General features: G+C 34.1%; 1 protein-coding gene across 2 annotated transcripts in view; it reads right to left on the bottom strand.

Moving 5' to 3' along the window:
• CDK14 (cyclin dependent kinase 14) overlaps positions 1-20,364 on the bottom strand; it is a 598,852-nt gene that overhangs the window by 286,315 nt on the left and 292,173 nt on the right. For both annotated transcript variants that reach the window (XM_010354653.2, XM_030932371.1), the window contains one exon: positions 14,183-14,245. In XM_010354653.2, the coding sequence (XP_010352955.1) occupies positions 14,183-14,245 (63 nt within the window). The remainder of the gene's footprint in view (positions 1-14,182; positions 14,246-20,364) is intronic.

The raw sequence follows: 20,364 nt of genomic DNA, 5'->3' as shown, positions 1-20,364 counted from the left end.
TTTGTCACAAACCACTATCTGCTCTGCAGGCCCAACAGATGTATATTCTTGTATATTCTTCAATCCCATTGAATTTCCTTAAAAATCATTTACCACACCCCTAAAAGCATCCATAGCTCCCCATCTCCCTTTCTCCTAACAAGAATATATAAACATCTATTCACATTGGGTTACTGGGTAACTATTCTTCTATGATGACCTTGTGCTATGCACATTAAAATAAGTTTGTGCCTTTTCTCAAATCAATGTGCATTTTTCGAGTTAATTTTTCTGTGAACCTTTAGAGGGTGAAGGGGTAGTTTTCCCTTGATCTCTACATTTACAAAAAACATTTTAACATCCTTAACAAAATATATGCTGGCAGATAGGGGTGGGAAGGCTCTAAGGAAGCAGCTGCCCTACTGCGTCCAATGGAATGCCCCATGGACTACTCTTGGAATGTCTTTAAAACTCAAGCCTTAGAGAGTTCTTCTTCTAGACAAATAGGCAAGTCCCCTTCTAATTTAAATTTTTTAGAAAATCACTTCACTTGGTTGTTGTATAAAACACACAGCCAGCTATACTTGATCTCCTATGAAAAACCAGGAGACCCTGTGAGAACAAGAAGGGCCACCAAGGAGCAGGCCACACATACTCTTTTTCTAAAGCACACAAATCAGCTTTGCTAATAAAACCTGGTAAACACCAATGGAATCTCAGGCACTAAAAAGAAAAGAAGGGTGACTAATACTTACTGAAAGTTTATTCTTATTTAAAGGCTATTTTAAGTAATGTTATACAAATAACTTAATCAGGCCCGGGGTGGTGGCTCACAACTGTAATCCCAACACTTTGGAAGGCAGAGGTAGATGGATCACTTGAGTCCAAGAGTTCGAGACCAGCCCAGACAACATGGCAAAACTATGTCTCTGCTAAAAAAAATACAAAAAATTAGCCAGGCATGGTGGTGTGTGCCTGTAGTCCTAGCTACTTGGGAGGCTGAGGTGGGAAGATTGCTTGAGCCCAAGAGGCGGAGATTGCAGTGAACTGAGATTGCACCACTGCATTCCAGTCTGAGCGACCGAGTGAGACTCTGCCTCAAAAACAAACAAAAAACAAAACAAAACAAAACAAAAACCCCCCAACAAATTACTTAATCCTTTCCATCTACCATCCTGTATTTTTCCCTTTGTTTAAACAAATGAGAAAACTAAAGCTCTAAAGACATAAGAAACATAGTCATCCAACCATCACACAGCTCTTGTGAACTTTCCACCACACCTCATTAACTTAAATGAGGTTGATGTTGAATAAATGCATGGATGAATAGTTATACACCCAATACAGTCAAAGTGCTTTTATTATTAAGTGAACTGAAGTTTGTAAAAGCCTCAATTAGCATATAATATAATGAGCACATGATTCTGGAATTTGTTTTTGCCGTTCAAAATCTTAGAAATAGATAACATGAGAGAAGACAGCTTCATGTGCTGAACTAGATAAATTATCTGAAACTCTTTATCTTTCTATTATAGTAGCCATAAGATCTTCCTAAGAATATTTTGCCATCTCAGGATATTCTATTCCTTTATATAGGAGACTCATCCCAAATCCATCAGTAGGATCACTGAAGATTTATATTCCAGTTTGAATATGTTCATTTTCTGTAATAAAAATCCAATGAGAAAATGTCTTAAATAGTAATGAAATGATGAACAGGGACACTTTTGCTAGCAGCAGATCTATCTTTAGCCAGTTATCTTGACATCCCCAGCAGGAAACAGCATATTCTCAGTGCCACTGCATATACTTCTTGGGAGTATCTCTTCACACTTCCTTTATTTCCTTCTGAAACTCTTCACAATTTAAGTAGGTAAAATAAATAAATAAATAAACAAATAAATAAATAAATGGTATTTTATCACAACTTTTAAAGTAAGTTTATATAAAGCACACACTATTGGATTCAATGTTATGTTTATTGCTCAGAACTACTGACACTTGCAGTAAGAAAGAAGCATTATAACCAATCCCTCTCACCAAAGTCTAAATAGGTGAGGTCAAATGCTCTTTTTCTCAGTGTCTAGAGGTGTCAAGCTCCGTGAATGGTCAGAAATACATAGATTATTTAATATATGAAGTTCACTTTAATCTGAGATGAAGCACAGTGAATATCTTGTAGATTTTTCAGGGCATGTGTCAACTTCTTTTAAGGAATGTGCAGGGTCTCTCAGGGCTCACAGGAGACTAAGAAATCTACTAATGGGAGTCATTAGCAATGGGCCCTACCATTTACAATACTGCAGTAACGTCTTACAAAGATAATTACGCTACTCTTTTGTCATCTCTGTAACTCAGGTTTCTCATCTTAAACATGGTTGATTTGAGTCTTAGATATCTTTGTTAACCATTTCACATTGTTAAATTACATCATTCCATTATTTTATGAATAACAGAAATGGAAGGGATTTTATAAGATAAACAACTAGAGTTGAATCACTACCATTTATTGAGTGCTTACTATGCTAGACATTTTGCTAAGTGTATTATATACATTCGATAATTTAACCCTCACAACACCTCTACCAGGTAGATATTACTATCCCTATTTCACAGAAAAAGAAATAAAGTCACAGATAAATTAAGTGAATTGCCTTAGCAAAGTAACATAACAAGAAAAAACCAAATACCACATATTCTCACTTATTCTTGGGAGGTAAATGATGAGAACATATGGGCACACAGAGGGGAACAACACACATTGCGGCCTATCAGAGGGTGAAGGGTGGGGGAAGGGAGAGGATCAGGAAAAATAACCAATGGATACAAGGCTTAATACCTGGGTGATAAAATAATCTGTACAACCAAACTCCATGACATGGCTTTACCTATGTAACAAACCTGCACATCCTGCACATGTACCCCTGAACTTAAAAGTTTTTAAAAAAAGGAATTAAGTAAATTGGTCAAAGGAACACATAGTAAGTAAGAGACAGTGCTGATACTTGAATCCATTTTTGTCTTACTCTGACACTATAATTAAGAGGGCTGCTATCCAAAAAGGTGTGCATACTATTTAATTAAAACAGCTATATACTATGTGAATCTAAAGCTACAAAATATGATACTGGTAGATAAATGAAAGTTATATATGAATAATAAATACTTCAAACAGTATGTTCCATATTTAACACTGTATCATTTAAAAATTCATAGGTTTTTAATGCACAAACCTTAAACTATCCGTATATCCAACTTCCTAGAAGTTAAAAATAATTAGTTAAAATCCCAATAATATGCAGTCAACGTCAAAATATTTTGTAATATGCATCAGATAATGGTCTAACTGCAATACTAGGTCTTCAGTTTTAAAAGCCACAAAATGATTCATCATGATTCATTCCGTTTAGTTGAGTTTCAAAACAGTTAATGCAAATATTAAATCCTAATTTGTAATGCAATGTACACCAAATAATTTTACAAAGCATCATTACAATTCAAAGTATTGAATTTTTAAAGAATACTTAGAGGATTATACAGAGATATTAAAAAAAGACAGAAATAAAACCCTAGCTATTCAACATTAAGTATAATTTATGTGTCACTTTGGACATACTTGACAGCGTTAAGTGTGCTACTGGGATGGTATAAGACACAAGCATTCATGCTAAGGCATCAGGCCTTTCACGTGTATTTTTTTGCAATATATATTTTACAGATCCATTTCTTGGAAAATCTGAGTAGCAGAAGGAGTCTGTCTTGCCACTTTTCTGCCCTGTTTGAGTTCTTTCATTCTTCTTTCTGCTTTTTTAGTTACACTCTCTAAGGCTCTGACGTAACATGTTTTGTCATCTCCAGATAATGTAACAATTTAATTTACATTCTTTAAGATCTTTGAATATTAATATGCTTCTCCTAAAGATGAGAACTTTCCGGAGAGAAATAACTCAAAAAATGAGAATTTCAGGTTCATGGGCAAGCTTTTGGGGAAATAACTGCTTAGCTTACCAAGTAAGTTGGCCTTCCATTGCACACTCTCTACTTCAAGGCAATGGCGGATACCAAGCAAGGTGGTGTTTCCAGTATGGAGGTGCCCACAATGAGCAGGCAGTTTAAAGCCATAGGATCTAGAGCTGGGAGACTTATAATGAGTCAAGTGAGGCTAGTGTGAGTGATCTTGGTTTTGTCAAGTTCTGTAAAAGAAGATCTAGTACAGTAAGCAGGTTTCCAAGTTATTGGGCTTTGTATATACCGTGAAGCATGTGGACGGAGTGGGGGCGGGGGCTGGGTCTTCCCTTTAATAAAGGTGGGCATCTGCCTTAAATTAGTATTAGAAATATTCCCTAGCTGAGCAGAAACTGTTAAAGACAAGCTGTTGGATTTAATAGCTATCTAACATAATTTTCCAAGAGAAAAACTGAAAGAACTGTTCTAAGAAATTCAAATAACATAATCTTATTCTGTCACTCTCAAGTTTCTGTCTGTCAGAATTATAGGACTGACCTAATAAGCGCTTTTCTGAACTATACAGAAATAGCACAAAATCTAAATTGGGAAATGGAGAGTCAGTAGTTCTTCCTACTCAACTTCATTTGGGAACATATGCTACTCTCTCCCAACTACAGGGCCATTCTTTTTTATATGAAAACAAATCAATATTCAGAGTTTAAATGGTTTTTCTGACTAAAGTAACATCTTAGATACTAAATCAAAATGAATTAACTTAATATCAACTGAGAAGGCTAGTATAACTAAAAAGAGAGAGATGTGGATTGAAAAATTGACAAAGGTGATAGATCTTGAGTTTAAAGGCCTTGGAGTAAATCACAAAAACAAGCTATATCAAAGAAACACTAATTTCAAATGGGATGTAACATTTAACAACTTGTGAATTTAAATACGTATGATCAGCAAACCTCTTTCTCCATCCTCTCAGAGGGGTCTGAAGTAACAGAAATTTATACAGGAATGAGAAAATACCTATGAACTGTACTGGCTGGACACATGAATGTTGTGCCTATCCAAGACAATATGTGTATACTCTACTACTTGAGCTTATTTCCCTTCAGGGTCTCATGTCTGTCCTGGAAAACATGAAAACAAACAAGTCGTGTGTAGATCCATCTTAAATTGGAGAGAGGCAAGGCGAGGAGTGTAAAGCCCAGGAGGGTGTTTTCCCTGTTCTTAATGGGAACTCCCAAGTTGGGTAACTAACAATTAAAGAACCATGTAACACTTCCAATCATTGTCTGCATTTCATCATTTTTTGGGGTGATTTCTTGGTGATTTCTTTTCAATCTGGATTTTAAAGGATCTCTAGGAAACAGTGTACTATTTAATTAGCTGGCCTTAATTCCTTTGCTGTATCCAAATTGTTACGAGCAAATCAGCAGATGATCCCGAGGATGCAAAAGACATGTTCTAAACAACTAAATGTACGCCCCACATCTTAACCAGAAAATTCACTACTCAGATACCCTCTGAATGTCCAAAACAATATGAGCTGACATGTGGAATTTCATTTTCTTTTATCGCTAGTCCTCCACTTTCTAGATATGGAAGATTATTTTATTATTATAAAAATAAGATGAAAACATCCAAAAAAAAAAAAAAAAAGACGCGGACACGGAGACTTAGTGTGAAATTTTTAAAACATTGTTTAATGGCCTCATGAAATAATCATATTTCTTAAAATACAGAATGAGGAAAGGCTCTATAATATTCACAGTCATGTGTAGTAGGAAATTATTAGGAGCTAAATGAGAAGCTCTAATGAAGAATATTGAGAAAATCAGGTGTCACTTGGTTTTCTATCAGAACATTAGAAAGTCTCATTTAGAAATCAATTCTCAGTGCCATCTGTATACGAAAATCTTAATTTGGCATAGCATTATTCTGTCTTTTATACGCCTGCTTATTCTCTGGTCTATTAAAGAAAAATAGCAAGTTTTCAACCATAATAAACCTCCTATCCTTTTCATTCATATATCTATTGAAATGAAAAATAAGAATCAGCTTTATGCCAATAGGATTTCAGATACTTCAGAGAATAAGTCAGGAAGTTCAAAATTACTTTGGTCATTTTCACTTGTTCATAAAAAAAGGGGCAAATGTGTTTTTGCAGGGAATCTTCTAGAAAAGTCATTATGATAACACAAATGGAGGTACATTACATAAAAACACAGGAAGATTCAATCTCATCATGGTAATAAGATTCAAACATCTACATTTCTGGGTATCAGCTGGAGAAAGCATCAATTAATCTTTTTTTCATGAATCTTAATTTTCAGTCTCTCATGCTTATCAATTTTTAAAGAACAAATGAAAAACTGAATAAAGGATGAAATTTAGACCATTATAGTCATTTGTGAAAATGCAATGGTCAATCTGTAAACCACTGAGAATTATAAAATCAAGAATTAATACAAGTTCTATATTCAACTATGATAGCTCAAACCCAATATAATTCATAGTGAATGGTCTTTAAAGGGGGTGGGGAATTTAACTACCTTTCCAAAAATACTCTAACCAGTTTCCCACATACCAGTTACCACCATCTACAAACTGGTTGCAATGCCTTTAATCATCATAAGTATTTATAACAAGGCTAATGTCCTCAGGCTTTTGATCCAGGTTTTAAATCGTCCACTAATTAATTGCTAAAATTACCCACTTGTCAAAAATTGATACTATGCTTAGAAATAAACTATTTATTATTAGTGAATATTTATTTCATAATGCCATATTGGTAACAGACAACTTCTGTAGGCAATTAAAGTAGCAAAGTGAGTCTAGAAATTTAGTTAACACTGGCTTTTTAAAATGAGTCTATTCCAGTGCTTACAAGAAATACACATCAAGAAAAATAAAACTTTCACGAATGTTTTGCTGGGAATTAGTACAAAATTATCTTATCTTGTTTATTATGAAATCAGGAGCTATGTGTAGTTCCAGTTGTTCTTTTTTTCTCCCCTTCATTCTTCCAGGATACATGACCATTGTAATGCCTGAAATTCTACCCAAGTCTCACTAAGGAACAATCTCCACAATTCTTAAATGCAGGATATCCACATTTTTACAATACACAATTATATATAAAATATAAACAAAGAAAAATATGTATATTTTTAGAATCCTAGATAAATGTTTAAAATGTTTATATATATTGTCATGCTGAAGAATGATGAAACTAAAAGTTGAAATTGCTAACTTTAGAAGCAAAATGATTTGATCACTGTGTTTTCCTGTTGTTTACCATAATAAAAATCAAGTATTTATCACATTCTGAATATTTAATAATCTGTGAAGTGTTTAGCAAACATAGAGCTTCTGTGTTACTAAAAGGACATGCTCTTTTAAAGACAATAGCTTATCTCACCTGGTTTTCCTATCTCCATAAATTTATAAAGAACTATTACAATGTCTTATTTTAGCTCAGCTGAGGTTTTTTGTTTTTTTTTTTTTCCCAACAATCTAAGATGATGGGAAGATCAACTTAAAAAAAATTAATATCTAGCACAGCATTATGAACAGCTGTTAACTTAGTAAACATTATATTTATGTTCTTCATTTTTATATTCATAGATTTAAGTGACAATAAATATCACCACATGAAAAAATATGTTTATATATCAAACAGAAATACCCATGAGACATCTGTCACTATGTCATAGTCAGAATTTTTTGAGAATAATTTCACCTACAGTTCAGATCCTAAAGCAACTCTGGAGGAGACCCTTGTCTCCAAGCAAACAGTGAGGAAATCCCAATGCATAATTAGATGAGTGGCCTCTCATAGAAACAAACATCGTGATAAGGGTTGTCTGCTTCCATGCACTGCAATTCAGATGCCAAAACACAAGGCTTTAACAAGCTACATCTATTTTTTAACTTTCCATACCCTTGGAGAAAGTATCACCATTATCTTCAATATGAAAATGATGATGAACCTATGTGATTTAGTGTTTCTAAAGTCACAAATAATCAAGCTAATTACAGTAATTTAATGTATTAATCATGTAGCTCAGGGAAAAGAACATTGAACAAAGAGTTAAAAAGCCCTTTAACACGCTCCATCATCTCAGTGATCCTGACGTTTATTTTCTATGAAATGTCGGGGGCTGGAACGAACCATTCCAGGACGCTGGTCCTAGAATGAGATTGGCTACAGCATTATCACTTAAAGAGGTATTTTTTATTTTGTTTTGTTTTAAATTACATCAGCATTCAATGTTTAAATTATTTTGACCATGTAAATGTTATTTACAGGTGAGTTATAAAGTTTACTATGAATATCTTTCTTTCCCCTGCATAAAAATTTGCTTTTCCTGGTGTTAGTAATAATCTAGTTCTTTTGTTTGTCAGTTTGTTTCCCTTTGTTTAGTTTTCTTTGTGGTCACTACTAATTCAACACCAAATTCTTTTCCCATCTTTTAAGCAACAGTGGAGTATATCCTCAAGTATCTTCCTGAGAAAGAATGTAACACAAACAAAATTTTCAACTCCTTGTGTATCTGAAAATGGTAATTTTACCTTCATACTTCATTGACAGTTTGCACAGAATTCTAGGCTGAAAATACTTCTGTGTCCAAATTTTTAAGCTATTGTCTCACTGCCATCCCCCTTTCAGTGTTACTGCTGAAAATCTGATGCCATTGTAATTCTTGATCCCATGGAGTAAACCTGTTTCCTTTTTTATGGATTTTTCTTTGAACCCAGTGTTCTGAAATTTTGCAATAATGAACATTATTTTCAGTTTCTTTTTTAAATGTTCTAGGCATTAATCTAAAAACTCAAGCCTATACATTTGAAAAAATTATGGTTTCATAGTTATTACTTTAATGATTCCCTCCTTTCTTTTTTCCTCAGTTATTCAGATGTGGGATCCCCTATATTAGACCTCTGATTTTTTGATACTTTCTTTCCCAGTTTTCATCTTTGTATTTTTTGTTTTATTTTCTGGCAAATTTCTTCAATTTTATCTTCCATGATTTTATTGTTGTTTTTACTTTGTTATATTTTTAATTTCCAAGAGTTCCTCTGTGTTGACTAAATTCTGCTTCTCAAAAATAATATGACATTCTTGTTTTATGGATGAATTATCTTCTTGTCTCTCTCTGAGACTATTAATGATAATTTTTTAAAGTTTCCTTCTCTACCTATCCCTATCCAATCAGTGAAAGCAACTTGGCTTCCTCCAAGTTACTCATTTGTCAACTGGGGTCTTCACTGGAGAGTTTCTTGGATTCTTTAGGTTTGTTATCTTGGAAAGACCAGATCCTTCCCAGAATACTCTTAAAATCTTCTCCCTTGAGGCACAGCTCTTGCTGTCTGAAGCTCTCCATGCCAAGCCCAGTCTCTCAAGCTCTCTCCTGCCTCTCTCTGACCTACACAGCCCCCACCTTATTCTGGGTCACCACCCGCTCCCCTGCTGGCAGAGTGAGGAGCAATGGAAGCCAGCAGGCTGCAGGGCTGTGGAAGAACAAGAGGTTAGGATTGCTGGCAAGTATACATGTTCCCAAGGCTGGGGAGTAAAGTGATGCAGGGATACAGGGAGAGTCAGGAGATGCTGTAGATCATGGGAGATACCTTGGCCTCTCATCCTTGAGTCTGAGCAAATACCCATATTTCCTACCCAAAGCTACTTTTTAAAGTAAATTTTTATGGATACATAATATTTGTACCTATTTTGGGGAGCACAGGGTATTTTTGTACAATCATACAATGTATAATGATGGGTATTTAGGATATCCCTGACCTCAAATATTTATAATTTCTTCATCTTGGGAACATTTCAAATCTTTTCTTTTAATTATTTTGAAATACGCGATGTATTGTTGTTAACTATTGTTAGACTACTGTGCTGTCAACACTAGAACAAATTCCTTCTATCGAACAGTATGTCTATACTCGTTAATCAATCTCTCTTCATCCCCCACCCCCAAATCCTTCCCAGCCTGTGGTAACTATCATTCTACTTTCTACCTCCACAAGATCAACTTTTTAGCTCTCATATATGAATATAAATACATCCTATTTGTCTTTCTGTAAGGGGCTTATTTCACTTAGCATAATAACCTTCAGTTCCATCCACACTGCTGCAAATGACAGGATTTCATTCATTCTTATGGCTGAAAAACCTTCCATTGTATGTATGTACTGCATTTTCTTTATCAATTTGTTGATGGACACTTAGATTGATTCCATATATTTGCTACTGTGAATAGTGCTTCAATGAACATGGTGGTGCAGAAATTTCCTTTCTTTTGGATAAACACCCATTAGTAGGACTGCTGGATCATATGGTAGTTCAATTTATAGTTTTTTAAGAAACCTCCATAGGTTCTCCATAATAACTGCACTAATTTATATTCCCACAAACAGTGTATGACTTCCCTTTTCTCCACATCTTCACTAACATTTATTATGTTTTGTCTTTTTTATGATAGCCATTCTAACTGGGGTAAGATGGAATTTCATTGTGGTTTTGATTTTTACTTCTCTGATAATTAGTGATGTTGAGCATGTTTTACTACCTATGCACCATTTGTATGTCTTCTTATGAGACAGGTTTTTTCAGGTCCTTTGCCTACTTTTTAATGAGTTTGTTTCTTTTGCTGCTGAGTTGTTTGAATTCCTTGTATAATCTAAATATTAGTCCCTTGTCAGATGAAGTTTGCAAATATTTTCTCCCATTCAACAGGTTGTATCTTTGCTCATTTTCTTTGCTTTGCAGAAGCCTATGAGTTTAATATAGTCCCATTTATCTGTTATTTTTATTTTTGTTGCCTGTGCTTTTGAGGTCTTAGCCATAGAATCTTTTCCTAGACCAAAGTCCTGAAGTGTTTCTCCCATGTTTTCTTGCCTGAGTTTAACAGTTTTGGGTCATATGTTTAAGCCTTTAATCCAACTGAAGTTGATTTTTGTATATGGTGAAAAATAGAGGTCTTGGTTCATTCTTCTGCACGTGGATTTCCAGGTTTTCCAGCACCAGTTATTGTAGAGAATGTTATTTCCCGAAAGTATGTCCTTGACACCTCTATCAAGTATCAGTTGACTATAGGTTTGCGGATTAATTTGGGGATTCTCTATTCTGAGCATTTTTCTGTTCCCTTTGTCCATGTGTCTCTTTTTTATACCCATAACATTTTGTTTTGGTTACTATAGCTTTGTACTGTATTTTAAAGTCACATAGTATGAAATCTCCAGCTTTGTTCTTTTTGTGCAGTATTGTTTCGGCTATTTGGGTTCTTTTGTGGTTCCATATAAATTTTAGGATTGTTTATCTACTGCCATGAAGAATGTCATTGGTATTTTGATAGGAATTGTATTGAATCTGTACATTTCTTTTGGTAGTATGGTATTTTAATAATACTAATTTTTCTGATCCATGGTCATAGGATGTCTTTCCATTTGTAGCTTCTTCAATTTCTTTGATCACTGTTTTGCAGTTTTCTTATACAGGTCTTTCACCTTCCCTGATTAAACTGATTCCTACATAATTTTTGGTAACTATTATCAATTAAATTGTTTTATCTCTTTTTCATATAGTTCATTATTGGGGAAGAAACACTACTAATTTTTATATGTTGACTTTTTATCCTGCAATTTTACTGAGTTAGTTTATCAGTTTTGTAACTTTTTTTGGTGGAGTCTTTAGATTTTTCTATACATAAGATTACTTTGTCTGCAAGGAGAGATGATCAGAGGACTTCTTCTTTTCCAATTTGGATTTTTTTTCATTTTTTTTTCTTGGCTGATTACTCTGGCTAAAATTCCCAATATTATACTGTGCAGACATCCTGATTCTGGGAGGTGAGAATATATATATGTGTGTGTGTGTGTGTGTGTGTGTGTGTGTGTGTGTGTGTTTATACATATATACATATAAAGCTTGCCAGGTGACTCTACTGTGGAATAAAGTGAAGACCTGTTAGTTTATTACTGAGGTTTCTTGTATCCACAAATATGCCAAGAACTGAGACTGTCAAGGACATTTCAGAAGATCCTCAACAAATCAAAGATTTCACTAGTTATGAGGAAAGGAATCCATACATTTTGCTGCTTTTAAGGTATTTTTAAAAATAGGAAGAGGTAAATCACATCACATTCTTTTAAAAACAAAAATGTAGTAAGGCATCTATCTGTGACCATATTAACAACTTCCAAGTAAGAAAAGTTCCTGCTGATATAAATACCCAGGCTGGCTGTAAGTATCACATATAATTCCTGTGACATTATTTCTACACTGACTACACATTTCATTCATCATTAAGTTTCTCACCATGTCCTAGGAGGCACCAAGTCCTGCAGTGTTAAACCTTGTTTATCACCACAGTGCAACCTGGACTTGGAATGAGGAGCAAACAGTAAGTGTTTAAAGTATGACGAATGACCACGGGATGAAAGAAAAGCACACAAAGCTTGAACAAGAGCTAGTGAGACAGTTTCTAGAGGTACAGCCCAGTTACTGAGAAACAGTAACCTTGAGACCCATCTCTCCATGACCATTAGGAGATAAGGGAAAATAAAATGTAATGGAAGAAGCAGAATGTACAGTAAAAATGGGACAAAATTCATCAGTCACTGGCCTGTGGACAGAGAACACAGCAATGCTTTGTGGAAAGAAGTTTTCTTTTTTTCATCAACAAAATTTTCCACCAACAGTTGCTGATAACTAATGACACACAGATGATTGGTGAGAAACTAAACAGGAATAATAAAAGCCCAGTGATGTCATGACTGTGGGAAAGGTTCAATCAGTTCTTTAATCTCAATTGAATCACTGAATGTGAAAGTCAGGAAGTCAAAGTTAGCTCAGAGGATTTGCTCATTTCCACCGGGGCTGGTGAACTTCTGAGCTCCCCAGGGCCAATGGTCTCACTAGCTAGGTGATCGACACATTCTCAGGGATAGAGTGGGAAACAAGAATGAAGATGTATTGTACTATTGATTTCAAAGTTAATAAACCCTAAGAAGAGAACACACGAAAGTATGAATGAGAGAACTTGCGACTTTAATGTTAAAAAATTATGTTCATGTTATAATACTAATATTTAGAGTTGGAATTGAACATGGACAAGATTAATAAAACAGGTAGTTTCATCCATTAAAATTTCTAACCTAACTACTAATAAACTATATGTTAGTGATTACAGATTTTTAAGAAAAATGAACAGTCAAAAAACTTCAAGGAAAGGCAATCTAATAAAACACAACAAAAAGAAAACATATGAAAAAATCAACAGACTATAATTTCTATATTGATTCCATTATTTATTTAACAATGTTTTGACAGAGTTCCTATAAATTCCTACATTTTAAAATTATACAGTGTAACTGACCACCATAAAACCCTCATTATTAATTTGTCACATTTATACACACACATATAAAGTTTCCCAGGTGATTCGACTACGGAATAAAGTGAAGACCTCTCAGTTTATTACTAAGGTTTCTCGTAACAAATTGGAAGAAATGGAGATGAATAATTTTACTTCAAATACATCTGTAATACTCAATGGGTTCTCAGGATTATGAAATGTAGTCATTTGAGTTACACAATATAAGAACATAATTAAGCAATATCAGATATAACTTTGATCTCTTCTAATTCTATTGCATATATGAAGAAGGAGTTCCTGTTTGAAACTTGAAATTTTGGAATAATTTCCCAAGATGATTGTGAGGTCAAGTCTTAGGAAATCGTAGTTCTTTTGATACTCGGTACTAAAATTTCTAGTAAAAGAAAGGAAAAACAGTAGCAGGAAGTAGAATATGCTTGTACATACAAATAAAAAGACATGCACTGTGAACCCACCATAACATTGTTTTGGATCATAATGATGCTTTATGTTGAAACCAACTGGTATATCAGTATGGGTTCCATGCTAGAACTGAGACTCCCCTCTACTATGAAGTGTTAAAAAGAAGGATTCCAATGGTTTTCACTCATTATTAGCAAATGTTTCTCCAGTAAGAAAATATAAGATCTAAATATTAATACCCCAGTAAAAATATTTAATGTTAAAACATGGCTTCCAATAACTCAACTGAAGCAATGACTATGGTTCACCTCAATATCACTTCTCTTTACACAAAAAGTTTTAAAAATTTAAATATGTTATGGTAGAGATGCTAGACTTCAGTTCAAAAAATACACATCAAGAATGTTAACCCTTGTCTCAAAAAGATCTTTTCCTACCTTCACATTATCTGGATGCAGCCCCCCAGGGTGCTTGTCCATGTACTGACATAAATCAGTGTGCTAAAAGAGAAAAGGAAAAACATATTAATAACCCTCTGGCTATAACATGATAAATCAATATCTTCCTACTTCAATGTCACCATTACCTTCTGAATAGAGCAAATAAAAGACAAGTGGGTGGATTTTTCAGTGTTATGTAGTGGCATGCCTCCCCACCCCCTAATTTTAACCACAATTGAAACATTATTTTTCCCTCTCGGCTCTGTTTTATGTTAAATATTTATATGTATTAAAAATAATACATGTCCATAATTTGTTAAGTGTCTCATTTCCTCTTCATTGAATATATCCTTATGCCTTAACTTAGAAAACATAATTAACCAATGCAATTATAACATCAATTATCCTATATTTTCCAAATGCAAATAAAAAATACTTATTTTATACGAGATGAAATTACAACAAATACATTCTGCTAGTAAAATTAATCACTGGATTTATCTTTATGTCAATATTCAGAAAAAATAATTTTCAGGTTTTTACAATTCCTGAATATATTTGAGCAAATATGCTTCATAACTTAACAGAAACATCTTCAAAACTAAAAATTAAGATAAATATATCCAGATCTAAGTTTAAAAGAATATTCAACATCTCATGCTGCTATTCTTTTAAATATGCGAAGCTTGATTTGTCCACAAATATATATTTTCTTCTTAATGCTTTTTCTGCTTATATTATAAACTAGATAAAATTTTTTAAAAGCATGTAGTTACTATTCACATTTTTCTTCTTTTATTGGAGTACTATCAGATTTATAAGACTGAAACATTTAATCACTCTGTGAAAGCCAATGAACATGAGCATTTGTGCCCCACTATCAGGCTTGAATTACTGAGGAAGTACAAGTTTTACAATACAGTCAAGAACCTTGCTGTAGTCATTTATAACAACAGTTCAGATTCCGTTATTAAGCTTTTATTGCATGCCAGGTGATAATTGCTGAGGATACAAAGCAGAAATTAGCCTTCATCATTCATCATGTACTTTTTGAGCCCGTATGTTCCAGGCACAACACTAGTCACTAAGAACATAGGAGTAAATGAAACAGATGCAAATGGAGAAAAAACAGACATGCCACTGGTTACAGTAAAGTCTGCTGTGTGTTATTTTAAGAATAGTACCGGATGATGTTCAAGGGCACAGCAGGGGAAACCTAATGAGGTCTAGAGATTTCAGAAAGGTCTCTGGAAGAAGTTACTTCTAAGTAAGACATGAGTAGAGAATGAAAGAAGTTAGCCAATTGAAGGGCAAAGGCAAAGAAAATGGGTCAGAGAAAATGCTCTTAGATATGTTCTGAGATGAAATTGCCTTTATCTTGGGCAATGCTCAAGCTTTGATTTAGCTTCTAAATCAAAGTCAAACTCCATGAGGGTAGAAACTATGATTAATTTGGAAATTATTCTCACTCTGGTCCAGGCAAAATGTCAGACAAAGAGAAAAAGAAACGAAGTACAGATGGGAATACTTTTACATATAGGATAGCACACTAAAAACAAACCTAAAATATGATTAAAATAGGTTCAATGGAGTTTTCCCTGAGTAACTATATGAAAGTTTTATTTCATGCATTTAGTGAAATGAGGAATGACTCTGGACCCCAAACTGCCATTTTGTAACTTCATATTGTTAACTTCCCCATCCTTAAATAAGGATAACACCAACCTCAGAGAAGGACAAACAAAGAATGTGCGAACATTTGTTTTTGAAGCCAGTATATGATAAGTACTTTCTACTTATGGTATAATAGATAATAATCACATATACATGATGTGTTGAAATGCTTATTAAAAATGTAAAATCTCAGTTTTTAAAACAAAGAAAATCAAATTCATACTGCTTCCCAAATACAAACTAAGAACAATAAATACCAAAAATCCAGAAAGTCTGAAAATAAAAGTTTATTTATACTTTTGATATTTTGTTATTTATATTGTAAATACCAATAAAAAGGAATCAGATATATCAATGTAAAATCACGTTTAACAGAATTCAAGAAACATGTATTCAACATTTGCATACCTAACAATAGGATACATTATTAAAAGCAAAAATTGACAAACATGAAAGAAGAATCGGAAAATTTCACAAAATCTTGAAGGGTTTTGCTTACTCCTTTCAAAAATTAACAAATGGAATTGGCCAAAAGAGTAAAGCTATAAAGGATATAACACAATTAAATAAAATGGCCAATAAACTCAGGCTACACATGCTTTTTAAACACAAATGGCCTAGAGACAAAGAGAAAATCTCAAAAATTTCCAGAAAGCTGAAATCATACTACATCCTTTCCTCAAAACTGAATAAAATTAACATCAGAGTATATTATATTTCATCAACTCTAAAACATATAATTCTTTTCATCTTTGATATTGGAACAACAGCATTCATTTACGATTACCCAGGCAATGAATGCAATATAGTTCTTATTGCCTGTGTCTGAGCAAACTTTTTATTTTGCTCAATTTGCAGAGTTTACTCAATGGCATGAGTCACCAACAAACAACTTAAGGACCATCTGAAGAAGAAATAGTGAAGGATGAGCCCTAATTGTTATCTGGAAACCATTTATTGAAATTTTCATGTAAGATTTTTTTTTTTAAGTACCAGAATTAAAACTTCTACAGCTCTTTCAATAAGCAAAAAATAAAAATTCTGAATAAGAAAGCATTCAATCATAGTTTAATTCAGTGAATTTTTTTTAGTAGTATATAAATAAGGTTTCTTCCAATAAATGGTGTTTTAAGTTCAAAGGCAGCAGGAGGAAAATAAGGAAGAAAGAAAATCAGTTGAAGAGAGAGAATGAGAAAGGGAGGAATGAATAGAAAAATATATTTTCCTAAAAATTTACAAAAAGTTAAAAAGTCTAAAAATACTTAAATCCGTAAAAAATGAAAAATAAATACACTACATTTCAAAGCAATTAAATTTGGTCAGAGCATCAACAAGAAAATTTAGACTTTTAAATGTATTTATTTTAACATAAAAAAGACTAAAAATAAATAAAACAACCAATAAAGTAAAGCTAGAGAAAACAAAAGAGACAAGAAAAAAAAGAGAGAGAGAGAGAGAAGGCATCAATGCAGTTAACAGCAGACATTAAATAGAAAAACTAGAAAACAATAAGTTTGAACAATTAAACAAAAACGCACTTCTTTGAAAAGCCTAATAAAACCAACCTTTGGCAAGTCTGATTTTTTTTTTAAGTGAGGAGTTTGCCAAAACATAATCATCATTAAGAATGAGAAAAATGAGGGTGGGCGTGGTGGCTTATGTCTGTAATTCCAGCACTTTGGGAGGCCGAGGCAGGCAGATCACTTGAGGTCAGAAGTTCAAGCCCAGCCTGAGCAACATGGCAAAACCCCATCTCTACTAAACATCCAAAATAAAATTAACCAAGTGCAATGGCGAGTGCATACAATCCCAGCTACTAGGGAGACTGAGGCAGGAGAATCGCTTGAACCCGAGACACGGAGGTTGCAGTGAACCGTGATCAAGCCACTGCACTGCAGCCTGGGAGACAGAGTGAGACTATGTCTCAAAAAGAAAAGAAAAGAAAAGAAAAGAAAAGAAAAGAAAAGAAAAGAAAAGAAAAGAAAAGAAAAGGTGACAACTAAAAATAGGAAGATTTTAAAATACAGCAATGTACATCTTTAAACCAGTACATTTGATATCTAGAAAAAAAAAGTTTTTCTAAATAAAACATAAGTTACAAAATTTGTGAGATAGGAAAGGCTATAACTAAAAAGGTACTGAATTCAGACAGTTTTAATTAAAAATGCTCCGAATCTTCAAATAACATATACGAGTTATTCCAGAGTACAGAAAAAGATAAGAATGCTTCCTACTCCTTCTTTAAAACACAATGTCAAACCAGGCAAGGACAAGAAAGGGATGGAGGGAACTAAAACAATCTCTCTATGATCACAGTCACAGATGTATATATTCTAAAAATAATAACAGTAGGTGCTAAAATTCAATATGGCATTAAAAAACTAACACATCAAGACCAAACAAGGCTAATCTTAGAAATGAGAAATAGTTCAATATAAAAACATATGTTAATATGATCCTCTAAAATTAACAAATTAAAGAAGTGAAATAGTGGTAGCTACAAAAGAACATTTATGGTGTTATATATATGGCATGTATTTATAGAATGCCAACTTTGCATAAATAAGACGAACTCTACACTCACAGAGCTAACATTCTGTGTATATTATATGTTTGTGAATTATCTTAAACCTTTCTAAGAATAAAGTATTCAAGCTTCTTGTTTAAAAATGAAACAACAAAACTATGGAAATACACTAGGACTGGAGAAAAAAAAATCCTGATCCTCCAAGTCCAATGACATTAGCATCAAGAATTGCAGGAAAAAGATCATCTCCAGAAATGAGATCTGGGAAAACTTAAAAGACTTTTCCAAACCTTTAAAATGTAAGGTTTTTTTTTAGATGTAGGGCATGGAAATGTGGTATGTGTATGTGCACATATCACATATATCCTTAGCTGTATAACCTTCAGCAGGTTACATAATCTCTATAAATCAGGATTACGTAACTTTGAGCAGGTTACATAACCTCTGTAATGAGGATAATCCTAGTTCAATTTTCATATTAACCTCATATGGTCATTGTGAAAATTAACTGGTAAATATCCATAACAGTTTCAGAACATTGCCCAGCACACTGTGGATACTATAGGTGATGATGATTAATGATGATGATGATGGTGATTTTCTGTAGTGTGTTTAGAGGTAGGGAAGTAGGGAAGAATTGTTGGAAGGAATTGCAATAAAAACAGGAATGATACATACAGTCAAAAGTTCCCCCAGAACTTCCAGGAGTTGCATTTAATCTTTACATATGTGTTCTTCCTATGTGCATGCCCAGACATTCCTATTCCCATGCCACCACTCTCTATACACAATCACTGAAACTACATCCAGCATCATATCACTAACCTCAGAGTGCTCTGAGTGATTAGAAGCAAGAATATGGAGAATCTCATATGGAAGAGGGAACAAGAGGTAGTACAACGTCACATTTTGCACCTTAAAATTGATGTTTCACAAACATCTATTTTACCTAAACTAAAAGCAGTTTGTTTTCCCTCTCTCTTTTTAAATACATAGTACTGTGCCAGGGACTGCATTACATGTGCCTGAATTACAAATTTCATTATATTGTACATATCTTTTTTTCTTTATACATTCTTTCCCTAGTTTTACTCATTGGATTATGTGACCCTTATGATTTGCGCTTATGCAGAAACACAGAACTACACTTAAGAATGATGCCAAAAGGCACTTCTGGGTACAAAAGTTCTGAACAGAACACCCACCACTATGGCATAGGACCAACAGATCACTCTCCTATGATGACATACTAATAAGCTCAGATGCATCTGGCTTGATCTCTGGCTATTTCTTATTCTAATACCAAGAGGACCCCTGCTGACTACACGTATCAAAAAGATTGCTTCTCTACAATCTCTACCATGGCTATGGGCTAACATCTCGTCTTTCCCTCACTATATTATGCCTCACTTCTTCTTCCCACACTTTCCCCTTTACTGTATCACCATTGCTATGCGTTAGGATAATGCTACCAGATATACTTGTGCCTGACAAGGTTACACTGAATGGCTTCCATGAAGTGGGTGGTTTTAAAGGAAGCTACCAAGTGTGGCTAGACTTAGAAACCAAGCAGAAGACAGAGTGAGTGCAGAATGAGGCTCTGAAGGCTTAAGCCCCACACGAGCATATATTCCTATATTCCTTTCAAAATCAGTACCCTCTGGGAGGCTGAGGTGGGCAGATCACGAGCTCAGGAGATAGAGACCATCCTGGCTAACACAGTGAAAACCTATCTCTACTAAAAATACAAAAAATTAGCCAGGTGTTGTGGTGCATGTCTGTAGTCCCAGCTAATTGGCTGGCTGAGGCAGGAGAACTGCTTGAACCCAAAAGGCAGAGGTTGCAGTGAGCTGAGATCGTGCCACTGCACTCCAGCCTGGGTGACAGAGCAAGACAAAAAAAAAAAAAAAAGTCAGCATCCTCTTTCCCTGCTGTTGAATACCCATCAGGTAGCAGTTATCTGGTTATTTACATAGGT

The sequence above is a fragment of the Rhinopithecus roxellana genome, chromosome 6, assembly GCF_007565055.1.
Source record: "Rhinopithecus roxellana isolate Shanxi Qingling chromosome 6, ASM756505v1, whole genome shotgun sequence".
Lineage (NCBI taxonomy): Eukaryota > Metazoa > Chordata > Mammalia > Primates > Cercopithecidae > Rhinopithecus > Rhinopithecus roxellana.
The sequence above is the reverse complement of the archived record's forward strand: the minus strand, read 5'-3'. Positions and strand labels throughout refer to the sequence as shown.